Raw genomic sequence first — 15416 nt, forward strand, 5'->3', positions numbered from 1 at the left:
CTCTCTTACAGAAGCACAAATGAGGTTGTCCCATAGATGCACTGGAGTTTGTAGATGTTGTTTCTATTGGAATTGTCAGTGTAGCCGCAAGGCATCTAGTCTGCTGGAAATCTAAAGCAAAAGAGCATCCAAATCAGAGCTTTCCTTTGTGAACTCAAAGCACAATAAATCTTATGTCTGCATGGCATAATTTAACAGTACCTGACCATCCATGAAGGATAATCAAACTACATACTGAACACATGAACTGAGATCTCTAAAAAAAAAAGATAATGAACACAAACACACTTCTCTTCAGTTTTATTGGCATTTATTCTAAAGGGAAAAATATAGAATTCAATAAATATTATGGCAACAACATTGACAAAGACATTTTGAAGGTGACATCAACATTCAAGAAAACGTGTGTATACACAGGGAAGAAAGGATTAGGAAAAGAAAAGAAGGACTCGGGCGCTGAGCTGACAAATGTGACAGCACTGGCATTTGAACAAGCTAATTAAGAAGCTGATGGTCACATTAAAAGTGCATCAATACCGTTGATATTTAAACAGCTTCTTCATTGCACTGTTGTTTGAGAGGAAGAAAAAAAACACTAGTTCAAAAACACTTGTTTCTCAAGACTTTGGAAAAAGACTAATTTTGAAATTGACACAAATCTCTTACATTATGTGATAGTACTGCGGAGGTCATGATACGCAAACACTGAAATGACCCATGGAAGAAAAAAAATACAATCATCCTTTTCGAGTTAAGGTCTGGTCACAGCATAAAGTCGAACAGCAAAATTCATCTCCAGAGGTTTGTGAAATGTGCAGTGCGGTGAGGGCTAGCAAGCTAACTGCTAAGTGGACTAGTTTTTAAAAAACAAACAGGTCATCTGTATTGTGGCATTCCTGGTATTCCAAATATCTGATAACCTCTTCTTTTAATACTGAAGAGGGCAAAGTCCTTCTAATTACAGTGAATGTATGTTTCTGCGTTAAATCTGCGCCATAAGTATGACGTAACTCTTCTAAAGCCCTACGTGATAAACTGAAGTGCAGAAATGTACTAAAAATGTAACTACACGTTTTGTCAACATAGCCCACATAGGTACAAATGGTGGCAATACCATCTGCCACTAGCACAGGCTACATGGTAGACTCGGCTTATAAGTCTAAATTAAGCTTTAGCAAGTTTGCCACATATCAGCTAGCTTCTTCATCCTTTGGTTGTCTCCCTCGTTTATTCAGTGACCAATACAGTAATACAGTTTGCAGATATTTATGAGACAAAACAAACTGTTCCTGTCATGGGGTGGTTCATTCCTGCAGAGGTTTTTGCAGTCTAGCTAATCAACCACAGCTTCCTCCAATTTGGACATTTAAAGTTATTGTTGATCTTCTTCTGTTTTAATCCTCTTTTAATGTGCTGTGATTCATGACGCAAAGATTCCAGCCTGTTAAGGTCGAGGGGATCCTCCAGAGGATGAAAAAGTAAGCCAAATACCAAAAACTCCAGTTTTTCTAATGTCACTTGGGGCTAGCTTCAAAAGCAAGTCCATCCCCAGAGACTCCTGTATTAAAATGCTTATATTTACAGCATTTATTAAACTAAAAAAAAAGAATATTTGCAGACTGGTACAGGAAACAGTTTGAACCTTGATGACACCTCTTAACAGTTTTTATAACTCGTCCACCTGCATTCTTCTTAGTAGCCAGCAAAGGAAAACTTCTCTGGCTGCAAAAACACACTGGTTGTAGGTCTAAGGTGAAACGGCTCTCAGCTCCTTTGTTCTGTGACGACCTTCTGATTTTATATGTTCAATTGCTAGAATTGGTTCATAATGAGTAAGACTTGTAGTGATCCTCATTACAGAACAAAGGATATAGCTGACTATAACTGTTAGCTAGTTCACTAGCTAACAACCTGTGAATATACAGTCTCCATTGGTCTCCATTGGTATCTCAGTCATATCTGCCTCTTGCGCTTCAAATCGAAGTTCAAATCACCAAGATGGCAGCCAACTAGCTTAGTAATCAGTAGATGAAATCACACTGGCTACATCCATCTTTTATCTGTGGTTTGCTTCTGTTAATCCAAGTTACTTAACTGGACGCAAATATATCTTCATCCAGCTCAGATCTGGGAGCAAAAGTCACAACTCCATCTTCTTGTCCAAAACGTAACTTTGCGTTCAAAAAAACCCAACATGGCTGTGGCTAGCATTAGGGTTGTGGATAAGTCACAGTGGCTATGTCCATATTTCATATACAGTGTTCTATTTTTGGTTGCTAATTTTTTGTTAAGCTAAAGCTCACTGGACCCATTTAGGGCCCAATAAAAGGGTTAAAGTACACCATTTCTGTTTTGGGAGAAAAAAGGCTAACCTGCACTGTTGCAGTATGCATTTGTTTTCATGAGTCTGTCATGAGTCTATCCATAACTGCTGATGTAAAAGAATGTAATATTGGTTCAATCTCATCAGGATGAAAATAAAGCAATGACACAGTTATACACCAATGACTTCACATTACACCGACAACATATCAGAGACAGGGGACACTCAGCTTCATGTTTCCATTGAAAGAAATTAAGAAATAAATCTTCTAATCTGTTCTGCACACAGACTAACAGTTACAGGAGTAGAGGTGGGAGTGAATCTGTTCCAAACCACAGTGACGAGTTGTTGTATAAGCCCTCCGAGGAAGAAGTCTTTGATCCAGCACAAACAACAGCAGCTCCTCTTTTTTTCCTCCCCCGAGGCAGCACCCCCCTACCCTACCACCCCATTGCCGGCTCTCGCTCTTATTCAGGAGACCACATGTTCCTACGCATCTTTTTATAAATGAGCATTTCCTAATGACATCATTCCCCCTGCTCATTTCCTGTTAGCATGGAAAGCCTTGACTGCATCCGCTTTGTCCTCCCAGAGGAAGCAGGTCACATCCCCAGGCAGGTGATAGATAGCTTCCTCTTTTGGTGGGGCAGGGGTTGGGGCCGCGTTGAGTGGGATGCTTACTATGCATTGAGTTTTCATTGGTGCAGAGTATTCCAGTAACATGTACATGAATTAAGCTTATAGAACCCCTTTCCAGACAAATAAGGGGTCTTTAGCATGCAGGAGAGAGAGCATTGCCCCATAACTTCCTGCTTGCACTGTGCTCTGTCCTCATTCTCCTCAGTCTGATCCGATTTAGTCTGTGCAATCACATGACCGAGCAACTTTTGGCTTTGTCCTTCCGGAGGTCCGAGGCCACGGCCGCCAGGTCAGGTCTACCAGGCATGTGTGAAATCCTCTTGCTAGCACGGGCGGTCTTGCTGCGTTTGACGTTTTTGTTGTTTTTGTTGATGCAGGCCAGCGTGGCCACGTGGAAAATGTCTCTGACGCTGTTTTCTGACTGCTGGGCCGAGCACTCGATGTAGGGCGCCGAGATCTGCTTGGCCATGCTGGAACCCTAAGAAGGAAAACGTTCAGGCTTACTGAGGTTCTATTTTTTTGTAAAGAGCTTGCGTCAATAACGAAAGGATTTGCACACTTTCACAGGGGTCAATTAAACACGGCAATGACCTGATTAGAGTCAGGAAATTGGAACCATCTAACATTTCAAAATGTTCTTTTAATCTACAAACCTGGTCATAAGAAACTGGCGCTTGTCGATGGTTGGAAAGCTCCACAAGTGTGCTCAGATCGGTGCGCAGGTCCGACTTGCAGCCGACTAACAGCATCTTGGTGTTGGGACAAAACTCCTGGATCTCACCCTTCCACTGTGAAGAAGGAAAACAGCCTCAATAATTCAGGAGTTCTGACATAAAAATAAAGTAAATGTTGTGTTTTAAATGAATGTTTTTCTTGTGAGTGTGTTCAAATGTTTGTTGCCCTAATAAAGAATTTGATACACCCCCCCCCCCCCCCCCCCCCCCCCCACACCTGCCCTTTAAGTACAAAGGTTAAAGCTGCCACTTCCTGAAGCCCCTCATTGCTTTGAACCCTAGAAAGGAACTAGAAGTAATCTCCATGTTTCCTCCCTGACAACAATATACGCTCTGTGATCAATGGTATTTCTCTTGGGGCTTTAATCTGAGGCTAATGTGCCTCAGGGCTGGCTGTCTGGCTGGTCAGGGGATCAAGTTCATTGACATCTGAGGAGGAAGTTGGTTTGTATAATGTGTCTGAACAACCTAAAAGCCTAAACCGAGGTTAAGTCTCATGTAGGCATTCATCGTCTGAAACGCAGCCTTCGACTAGCACAGCTTTAAGCACTTTAAGCTTCAGTTCAAGCTTAGCGATTAGCTGTATATGACGTGTTCCCAATTACTCACAACAGGTTCAATTACAGTGTGCAACACAAGACAACAAATGGTTAGATAACTGATGTTACCCATCACGGCGGCAGACTGAAAGGGCCAAAAAATCCCAGTGCATCTGAGGTCATCTCTGTTCCTAATGAGCGAGACAAAACCGTTTCTGTCTCGACCGCTAATTCTGGTAAACGTGAGTTGCTTTGAGAAAACATTCCAGGTCGGCAGAAAGGGAGCAAAAACAGGAAATGCCTTGCAAAAATACGAGCACATGCCAGGTGTGTTTTAATGTGGGAAGATAATGACTTTTACATTTTGTCGTTTCTCCACCAGTCAGATGACTGACACCACCTGTGTTGCTTGATGTACAGCACACATTTGGGCATGTGAGAATCAGCCAGTGACACGTCCAGCCACAGCAGGGTTTTGACCTGACACTGAAGTCACATTACAGCTATACGACTTCACATGACTGAGATCACAGAAAAAAGAAACGACTGCAGACCTTTGATCCAGGCCTCTGTCACCAGTTCAGACAAAAATCAAAGCACTTGAGAGGAATGTTTAAAAATCGAGCTTATTAAAGACGTGTTTCCTGCATGGATTTGCCCGAGAGGAGCAACAAACCTTTTTCATTACGCTGTCGAGTGTTTCTGGGCGGCTGATGTCGAAACAGATGAGTACAGCATCGGAGTCTGGATAGGACAGGGGCCTCACGTTGTCATAGTATGGAGATCCTAAAACAAAGGAAAACAAGAAACTTGAACTGCATTCACACACTGTTGCGCAAGGACAAAACTGCTGTACGCATAACTGTGCGAGCAGCCTCTTTTGTTCCAACAGACAGCCAAGAAACACGTGGCCAGCTCAGGCTGATAAATGTTCCTGATTTAATTTGCAGTTTTGCTATTATTGGATAATCTTCACAGGGATCCAGCTCAAGGGACATCAGAAGAAACTTGCCATCAGAGCTGCAGAACAGAAAACTGAATTACAGAGCTGGTTAGCAGAGGTGTTCTTATTTAAAACTTGGTAGATTGGTAGATTTCATTTTTTATTGGAAGACCTGAAATATGTCTGGCATTGAAGGTTTTTGCTTAAACAAATGAAATAACAGTATTCAAGTGAGGGGCAGGATCAAAGTCTGTTTCAAGAAAGCACAAGGAAGACCAAATTATCACTTGAGCACTACAGATAGTTATTCTCATACATCATGATTGCAGCTCAGCCATAATCCATAGCAACTAGGCGAGAAAAACAAATAGTGCCGCATCAGTAGAAAAAATGTGCTGACTACAACAAGATCGTTTACTGAAACAGAAAATCTTTCTGAAGGAATAGAACTTCAGAGCGAGGAAATGACTCCCTCCTCAAATTGAAACCATGTGCGAGGGCGACGCCCATCTCACCGCCTGACTGAAGCACGTCGGAGGCTGGGGGGAAGGGAGCTTACCGTCATGTCAAGGTGAGTCAAGATCACATGGCAAGCAAGAAGTGACCACACACACAACCGACTGCCAAGAATCTGGGGAATTTTGTTTTTGGTAACTTTAGGTTCCCTTGGGAGGTCTTTTATAAACACGGCTGCAGAGAAAAGTCAGGAATGCACTGGTTCACACACACACACACACACACACACACACACACACACACACACACACACACACACAGAGCTGGTGTTCCTAATCTAAACAGTCTGGATGGGAGATGACATCGTTTTAAACAATGCTTCCAGGCCTGGACCCCACACAACAAAGCACGACAATGGCTAAAGTGTGCGTACAGACATCTCAAATATCCATGTCCGTAATGTTCCATACCATGTATATACAGGAGATCCCAGTTATTATATAGAATTACACAAGAATTAATATTGCATGTAATTCAACACTTGGCATGAAAAACTGCACATTAAGCTTTGCTAATGGCAGAACTGTTTTTTTACAAAAAAAATTCATCTTTGCCTTCTATATACACATTTTATTACACTAGAATAGAATAGAATAGAATAGAATTCAACTTTATTGTCATTGCACATGTCACAGGTACAGGGCAACGAAATGCAGTTTGCATCCATCCAGAAGTGCTTTAGTGATATAGATATATTACAATATATATTAGCAATAATATAGATATGCAAGTATATTACAGAAATGGGTCTATTGTGGTATGTTATAATGTACACGGTATGAAGTATGTTGTGAATATTCTATAACTATAGGTATGTACAGGCTGTACTGAGTACAAGCTATGTACAGGATATGAACTAAAAATTACATTAAAATGTAAACTAACGCAATCATTTTACAGAATGAGGAGAAAAGCTGCTGAGACATTGATATGATGCATTATTTTGCATTTTCTATCATTAGCCGTCAGTCATTAGCAACTGCTAAATGTTTTAATTCCTTTCAATTGTTAGCAATTCTTGCTAGCAGTTCTTGCTAATTTGCTATATGAATAGCAAGTTAGCAACAACTTCTAGCAATTCTTGCTAACAATTGAAAGGAATTAAAATATTTAGCAGTTGCTAACATTTATCAAAACAGTACGGACGGACATTGTCAGATAAGCTAGTCATAATTAGCCAAGCTCTTCGACATCAGTTTACAGATGTTACACACACACACACACACACAAAAAATGCAACCTCATACTGGTTTCATCATTGTATTTTCTTAGGAAGACTAGTTGGTGAAAGAGTTTTTGTTTTGTTTTTAATAAGTCTGAGACCTGTCTTGACCTTTGTGCACACTTCTGGTGAGATCATGGGTTCAGTCACTTGTTTTGGGTCAATTGATAGTTGTCAATCACAAGTCGTTAGCCAATAAGCATGTGGTTTCTCAGTCAGAACCACCTTTCTTGTCGCATCCAGTCTTTGCAACAGTGAAAATCCACTTCGAGGCTTCAAAACACGACCTCAGGAACGCAATGGATCATGTCGAGGTAGCCACATGTGTGTTTTCAGGATAGTTTTTTTTTGCAGTAGATTTATCACCCTCTTCGGTATATTGTGTGTATCCGTTCAACTCCTTAACAGTTGTGGTGGACTTCCCAAGAAGGTGGTCGCCTTTCCCAAACATGGGACAAATGAAGTATTTCCAGTCTTAACAGTAAAATCCACAGTATCTATTACTAAAGTTAACCTTCACGAGCTAACTTATACAGTCTGATATATTGGCTCAAAAAGGATTATGATTACGATCTTGGCCTATCAAAGACGTGTCTGCATTGATGCATATAATCTGATAGTTTTTTGCTCCCTATTAATCTGTACCTGCTCCTAAAATCTTGTGTTGGAATGAACTGAATAAATTATTTTGATATCTTGATCTAAACAGTGTAGTTTGAATGGGAACTTGTTATTTCCCACTGGCTCTCGGAGTGGTTTGGAAAGCCGCCTGATAGGTGATACTACCTAAACAAAAGGCCAGATGCTGAACTGTTATCAAGGGAGCACAGGAAATACAAGGCGAGGGGGAATGTGGTATCCCCCACAAGAATTTATTTCTCGCAATCGATCATGACCACAATGGGCTGTTCGATTTTTTTTATTCCAGTGCTTGTAGCCTGGAACAAATCAGTGGAAAAATAAAACCTTGCGACTAAAAGGGCATGCTGTAGAATCGGTTGACATTTCACAATGAATAGACTGTTTTTATTAACCTAATGAGAGGAAATGCGTATCTGAGCTGCAGTGTGAAGTTGCTGTGTTATTATGTCTGCACATATTTCTGTGAATTTACCTGCAAGTTATTCATTGCTATAAATGCACTAAATCCAACGAGAGCTGTAATTTCAACATGGTGCATTTAAAATTCGACCCTCTGTGGAAGTGTTTTGCTAATAACTTTTAATAGCAGATGTTTCCCTCTTTGTCAGCTGTTTAGAGTCGTTACTGCATTAGTTCTGCATCTGAGACCAGCCTCCGCTTTGAGGTCATCTTCCTGCCAAGTGGAAAGATAAGAGGAAGTCCCACAGCTAACACACACAAAGACCTGGTAACTGTCATCTAATTAGCTCCTGTCATTGTTCTCCCACAGGATCTCTAAATCTGGAAGAAAGACGCACACCCTGTCCTCCCTTATTCTGTCCTTTCGATATGTCCTCCATCCTCTCTCGCCTTCTATTAACCATAGCCTGTCTTGTGTCTTGCTGTTGGGCACAATGACATAAGAGGAAACTGTAGAATGCCACTAAATGCCCACTGTGGTCGTGATCAAGGAATAAATAAAGCTCTTGTGCTTTTTCAGCCCACTTTCCACAATAGCTTGGATAAAAAGCACCACTTAATGCAATGAATCTACATGAAATGATGTGGAAAATACATTCTGGTCTATTCATGCAATCTCATAAAATATTCCATAATGTTAAAGACATCAACTTCACACAATAACAGCTTTTGCTTTATCTCACACAAGCACATGCAGACCTGAGGTAAGCCAGCTGCGGCTGACAGTCTACAGTCTGGAGGTATGGCAACAGATCTGCAGGCCTGCTGGTTTACTGCATAGCTAACATAGCTGAGCAGAACGGAGCTGCTGGGCGGTGAGCTTGTGTGTGCGTAAATACATAAAAAGAGGCATTAGGCCTTGGGGGGACACCTGTGGAAACAACAGACGTTGACAGGCACGTCTAGAAATACAGCAAGTTTATACCGCTCGCCTGCCAAGCACACGCGCTACAATTTACACTTATACACGTATGACTATCTGCTGTAGCTGCTGTGGTTACCATGATATTTGTTGCTGTAAATCTATAATCTGGACATGAAGGATTATTAAAGTAACCTTTGGTATCACAAAATATGCTCAAATATAGCAGGTTAACAAAAGATATCTTTGGATGCAATTTAATAATTCAGTGTATTTTGTACTGTGTTTAATAGCCAATGCTAATATAGCAATAGCATTGTAACACACTGGTATGTTGTGTTAACACATGTAAGTGGTAACTGGATGTACTGGTACTTATAGAGCACATTTATACTCAGTTTGAGCACTCAAAGCACTTTCTACTACGAGTCCCACCCACTTATACAGTGCGTCCATCTATAGCCTAGCACTTTTATCACACTCACACTCCCCTACTGGATGTGTAGGGTGCAACCTGAGACACAGTCGCCCCTGTTGTGCATGTGTGTTATGTTAAAGTTCACTATGATACACTACAACGTGATCTAATACCTTAAAAAGTACATTATTGAAAGTTATGCAACATATAATAGCTGACCAACCATTAAGATTTATCATTATAAATGTGTGTCATGTGTCATAATGACACATGACGCAGTTTGACAGGCATAACTGTACTTTTGTGCTTTCTGGGAAAAGGCTGAGGTACACAAAAGCTGGACTTGGAATCCAAATTTGATATTTTTGGTTAAAAACCATCAACATCTATGGAGGATGTTACAGGAGAGGTACAACGACAAGTGTCTACAGCCATCTGTTAAACATGATGGAGGCTCTGCCATGGGTTGGAGCTGCATTTCAGTCAGCGGTGTCAGGAATACTGTCAAAACTGATGGAATTATAAATGCAGACAAGTGCTCTTAGATTTGGATCCACTATTGAGAAAGTGCCTGGCCTCCCAAGAACCCGGAGTTAAAAATTACTGTAGTAATGTGGGATCATCTTGACAGAATAGAACAAAAAGGTAGCCAAGATCCAAAAGAAGAGCTTTGGGATATCCTTCAGGAAGCCTGGAGAACTATTCCTGAAGACTACTTAATTAAAAGACAAAAAACTTCCCAAATGCTTCAGCAAATATTGCCTTCCAAGCTCAATGAAATTGTAAAGATTGACTGTTTTCCTTCATATATTGGATTTCCATTTATATTTCTTCATGTTTCAATAAATATAAAGAAGCTAGAGGTGGCTCAAGATTACTGCATAGTACTGTACACTATACTGTACTGTTTCAGTACATCACGGCACATTACGTTACACTAGGATCGATTGCAGTGTAGCTAAATTTGTTTAAGATACAATACTATCATATGGCACTGCATGAGCCATGATACAGTCTAAGAAATCAGTAACTGAAGAAATAAAAAGTCCACAAAAAGGGCTGAAAACAGGAAATCTATTTCACTTCTCAAATTGTGTAATCCAGCTGAAAGAAACTTCCTGAAAAGACACTGAGATATGAGCTGACCAAAAGTACACTAAACTTTACTTAAACAAGCTTTCGAGAGGTTACTTTGGCCACAATAACAAAGTGCCAATTGGGTAAGAGTCAAGAGTCGGGCCATAAGGGATGCTGGTGAAGCATTCAGGACAGTCAGATGTTTCTCAGTGATGGACTGGCAGGACACATGTACACGGGGAGCCAAGAATGCAAAGTGCTCAGTGTGAAGGCCGGACATGGATTTTAATGTCAGGTGTTTAAAAAAAAAAAAAAAGTCCTTCCATGACATTAGACAGGAAGTCCATTAATCTCTCCCAGGAACCCACTGTCCTTCAGTTCATACACTGCTTCACCATCACCATCCCACAGTCAGTCGGCAAATTCTACCGTGATTCAATTTCTCCCCTCTGGAAACGAGGTAAGGCTTTAGTGATCCACACCACTTCTCTTTCACTGGCTGAGGATCTGGGCCTGCTGGGTACAAAGGGGGTCTTTGTAGAGGAGGAAGTAGAAACCTTTAGTCTGAGGAATGCCAGACATGCGGCTCCAATTCGCTGAGCCCAGAAATGTGATCCAATCCAACAATGGTTACAGACTGAAGACTGGGGGGGAGTGTGTGTGTGTGTGTGTGTGTGTGTGTGTGTGTGTGTCAGAGAGAGAGTAGCAGAGGAGCTTACTGAGTGCATGCAAAAGTCCCATAGTTAAGCTGTCCTGCACTACATGGGAAACAGGACATGTGATATGCTCTAGTAACTATAGAAGGGAAGGATGATCTGTGCTGCTCTGACCAAGCTCTGCCATTATGCATCTTCCATTACAACTCCTTTATCTGTCTTTCTTCCCAGTTTGCAAAGTGGGTCAACTTTGAATGTGCGCAGTAAACAAAAAAAAACTATTTTCCCCATATATATTCCCTGTGATAAATATTGTCAAATGAGATCCACTGGGTCTGATGTTTCCCATTGGGATTTCTAGAACTGGAAAAGTCCTCTAGTTCTTGTATTTTCCTGTTAAGCTTGAAAACATATTTGTTGTAGCTTTAGGAAATTGCCTAAGAGTTGGAACAACTGTGCCAGACCGATTTCGGAAGTATGAAAATACTAAGCCGTTTCCTGCAGCTCAGTTCCAGCGTAAGTATATTATGAATATTTCAACTGTGAAAAGTGCAAAATCAGTTTAAAGCAATCTTCTGTGAGCCTCGGATTAGCACAGAAACAATTAGTTGATTGACAGGAAATGAAACGACAGCAGTTTTGAAGTGGCTTTCATCGACATTTTAATATAAACAAAGAGGTCATATGACCAAAGAAAGTCTCCGGTCTCCCTTAGCTCTACCACTTGGCCTTTTAGCATCTTTAGCTTGTTGTTTTGGTCTAACTGCTTATAGCTTTACAGTCTTGGTCTTTCTTAATGACTGTTTCCAGGTGCAACAAGCAGCTGTTTTCAGAGAAAAAGCTAGGACACATTTTTAAAAACAACAAATGCCACAGCAGAGCAGATTGGCTAGCAGCTGGTGGTCACAGCAGGAGCTGATGGAGACCAAAACAGAGAGCGAATATAATGTATGTAGAAATGGGTCACCTAAACCAAAGCTGTGTGAATGTTTTGTTTTCTGCTTGTTGTTCCAACACAAAGGGGTTAAAAATGAAACCCAATGAATAAGGGACAAAAGTCGGAGCCATCATTTGTAAAAAGGGTAACTCCTACCTGGTGGTTGCTTTCCAAATCTAAGAATTTGATGCTTGAATTGGGGTATTTTTATGTTTTGTGGGGGGTTTTGGTGGATTTTCTGATTTGAAAAAAATAATCCATGCTCATTTCCACTCTGTAAAACGAGAAAAGACCTAAGGCACGCAGGTGCTGAGCCACGGGGGTTGCTCTGTTTACCCACGCGGTTTTCCTATCCTCCTGTTTGACTCTCAAACAAGCACTTTTCCTGCTCATTCAGACACGGAGGCAGACAGGCAGACAACGTAAACCACTTCCCCTGTTGGTGAAAGAAGCATCAAAGGCTCGCGCCTTGGCCCCGGCGGACCTCACCCTGAGACTGGGGTGGCAATGCTAGAGCAGACAAGTAGGTTGGGGAGAGGGGGGCAAATGGAAGGCTGTATAACTGGCAGGAATTTACCTTAATGGGCCGAATTACTCCCTTCACCGTCCCATTTAAACACAAACACATATAAACAGCAGGCTGCTCATTAGGCCACTCATCACTGCAGAACAAAGACCACCTCGGTGTGTGTGTGGAGGTGTGTGTTTGAGAGGGAGGGGAAGAGCGGGTGGCAGTCCACAATGTTTGTCTTCCTCCCTTCGTGTTGGTCTTTGTCAGAGTGCAGGCCTGGGTCTCACACACACACACACACACACACACACACACACACACACACACCTCAGGAGATAAGGGATCAATTGGATTGGCTGTGGCAGATGGGGGTTTCAAAAGAAAAAAGGAGAAAAAAAAAAAGGGACCAGTCAAGCTGAAAGCTGCATCAATTGGTCACTGTGTGTGTGTTTGTGTGCTGGGTGTGGGTTTGGAGTGAAGGTAGGGGGTGGGTTGGTATAGGGGTATCTGGCACCTTCTAAAATCCAATGATCTAATAGGAAACCACCCCCCAACACTCCTTTTATGAAACAGAGAGAAAGAAAAATGGCTCCAGGCAAGCAGCCAACACAATTCAATAAAAGAAAATTCTCACTCGGGCCAGTTTTCATTTCTTCGCCTTTCCACATTTACACACAAAACTGGAGAGATGAAGGAATTTTCAATTTGATGTCCTTGTTTCACTTTCTTGTAGAGTTACTGAGGCGGCAAAGGAGCGCCACTCTGCAGATGCTTTTACTTTCATTTGCTCTGAAGTATAAAACTGCTCAGAAATCTGGCTTTTAAGAAGCTGCTGTTGGATTTTCCAGTCTGATGTTTTGCGTGTTTCCAAAGGAAGAAAGAAAGATCTCAAACTGACCTCGATCTTCAAGTTACCCAAACGTCACTCAGGAATTCCAGGCCAGGGATTTTCCTCTCATTCCCACACACACACACACACAAACACCACATGCTCACACACATGAAACATACACCTCACTGCTGTGCTATTCAGTGCTCAGGCAATGATCGATGGGAAAATGGGTTTGTTTACTCACTCACTCACTCACTCACACACACACACACACACACACACACACACACACACACACACACACACACACGATGCTGGTTTTCAGACCCCAAACACAAAGTCTAACCCGCAGGAGATTAAAAAGAAAAAAAGCTGCTGAGCCAATGTTGCTCAACCTTCCCAAAAAGCACAGGAAGCAGGATGAATTTCAAAGTGTGTTCACCAGATGTATGAATATGAGCTCCGTTCGGCCTATCATTATGTTTCCTTTCCTGTTTCCACTTGAGCTTTGCTCAGCTGGGAGGAATTCATAAATCAGATCCATTCCACTGAGGCGTTTCTGCGCTCGAACTGAGCTACGAGGCTGAACGTCTCCATGTAGGTAAAAGGTAAGCCCCGATCTAATCTGAGGGGAAACGTGCGGTTTCGAGGAACAGCGACTCCAGACTATGGGAAAGGATTAACTGTGCTACATCGATTAAAATGGGTCACAGATTAATTTCATTATTTGAGAAAAAAAGCTGCCCTGGGACTCTCCTGTCTCTGATTTGGACATTCTGGGCTAAAACCTGTTATTTATTTATGATGTAGTCAAACATGGGTGTATTCTACCCCACAAAGTTAATAATAAACTAGCTCCATATCATTCAAATCAGCAACTGGAGAGTGACTGATCACCGAGGTGCGTGTCAGAACATGTCCACACCACCGCCACAACTGGCACAAGGTGACACTTGGAGCATGAGTCAGACAGAGAGGTTGTTGGAGGTGAGGATTACCTGAGGTGTCCCACAAACTGAGCTCGATCCTCTGCGTGTCGATCTCAAAGCTGGCTGTGTAGTTTTCAAACACAGTGGGGACGTAGCTCTGCGGGAAACATTTAGAAGAGGGGAGGTCAGGGAGGAAAGCTGCCAGGTTTTAAACTTTGAAGAAACTGAGCAACGTTAGATTTATTACCCTATTAACACGATCGTATACTACAAAGGTGTTGGTACTACTACGTTTGGATTTCAGCCAAAACTCATCCCAACACGTATCAAGCACTACAACATGAATGTCCTTCATCACTACTGGAACAATCCACGTGACACAGCCAGGTTCAGAAGAACAATGAGATGTGCTGGTCGTGGTATCTGTGTGTGTTATTAACATGCATCGTGGCTGCAGGGTCTCACCTCAGGGAAGCAGTCTTTGGCGAACACGTGAAGCAGCGCAGTCTTCCCGCACTGGCTGTCCCCCACCACCACTATCTTACACTTCACACTCTGACTGGGATCCATGCTGGATTTCAGAGATAACTTCTGACACGGGCGTCTCTCCTTCATTGATTTGAGTCGGGATCAAAGAGTTTAAAAATGAGTCCAATCCTGTGTGTGCGTGTGTGTGAACCGTCGAGAAGCAGCTGGTCTCGGTGCCTCCAAGCCTGCGCGCCTGCTCTCCTCCCCCGGTGTCTCCGCCTGCTCTGAGCCGGTAAATTCCATTTGCCTACATTTATAACGTCGCAGGAGCCAATGGCAGCGGCTCTCCTTCCGTCGGGATGAGGCACGTCCCTCCCTTCGTCCAGCGAGCCTCCACACAGACGCACGCCGGGGCAGGCACCGTGATGGCGCCCCCGTTTGGACTACACACAGACCTCAGCTTCAACATCAAAACAATAAAACACAAACTAAGATTTTTTTAATCAGTAAAGTAAATCAGATTATAGTTTCCCTTTGCCAATTTTTAGAGTGAAATAGTTGTGAAGCACTGAAAAAAAGAATTTTGCGCAAAACTTAGACTTACAAGAAGAGCAGCACCAGCACAAGGCAATTCAAACTATTTATGTTGCCTTTCCTTTAGATAACATGATTTTATAAAATAGTGATAAAAATAAAGACTGGCCTGTCT

The 15416-nt window shown here is 42.1% G+C and overlaps 1 protein-coding gene across 1 annotated transcript; it reads right to left on the reverse strand.

Annotated features, from left to right (window-relative positions):
* Positions 1 to 293: 293 nt before the first annotated feature.
* rnd3a (Rho family GTPase 3a) lies at positions 294 to 15088 on the reverse strand. The gene is made up of 5 exons (XM_003440852.5): positions 14705 to 15088; positions 14309 to 14396; positions 4912 to 5021; positions 3616 to 3750; positions 294 to 3440 (listed from the first exon to the last, which is right to left on the reverse strand). Exons 1-5 carry the CDS (start codon positions 14852 to 14854, stop codon positions 3192 to 3194), a joined length of 732 nt encoding a protein of 243 aa, XP_003440900.1. The 5' UTR covers positions 14855 to 15088; the 3' UTR covers positions 294 to 3191.
* Positions 15089 to 15416: the final 328 nt, after the last annotated feature.

This window comes from Oreochromis niloticus, linkage group LG23 (genome assembly GCF_001858045.2).
Source record: "Oreochromis niloticus isolate F11D_XX linkage group LG23, O_niloticus_UMD_NMBU, whole genome shotgun sequence".
Taxonomy (NCBI): Eukaryota; Metazoa; Chordata; class Actinopteri; order Cichliformes; family Cichlidae; genus Oreochromis; species Oreochromis niloticus.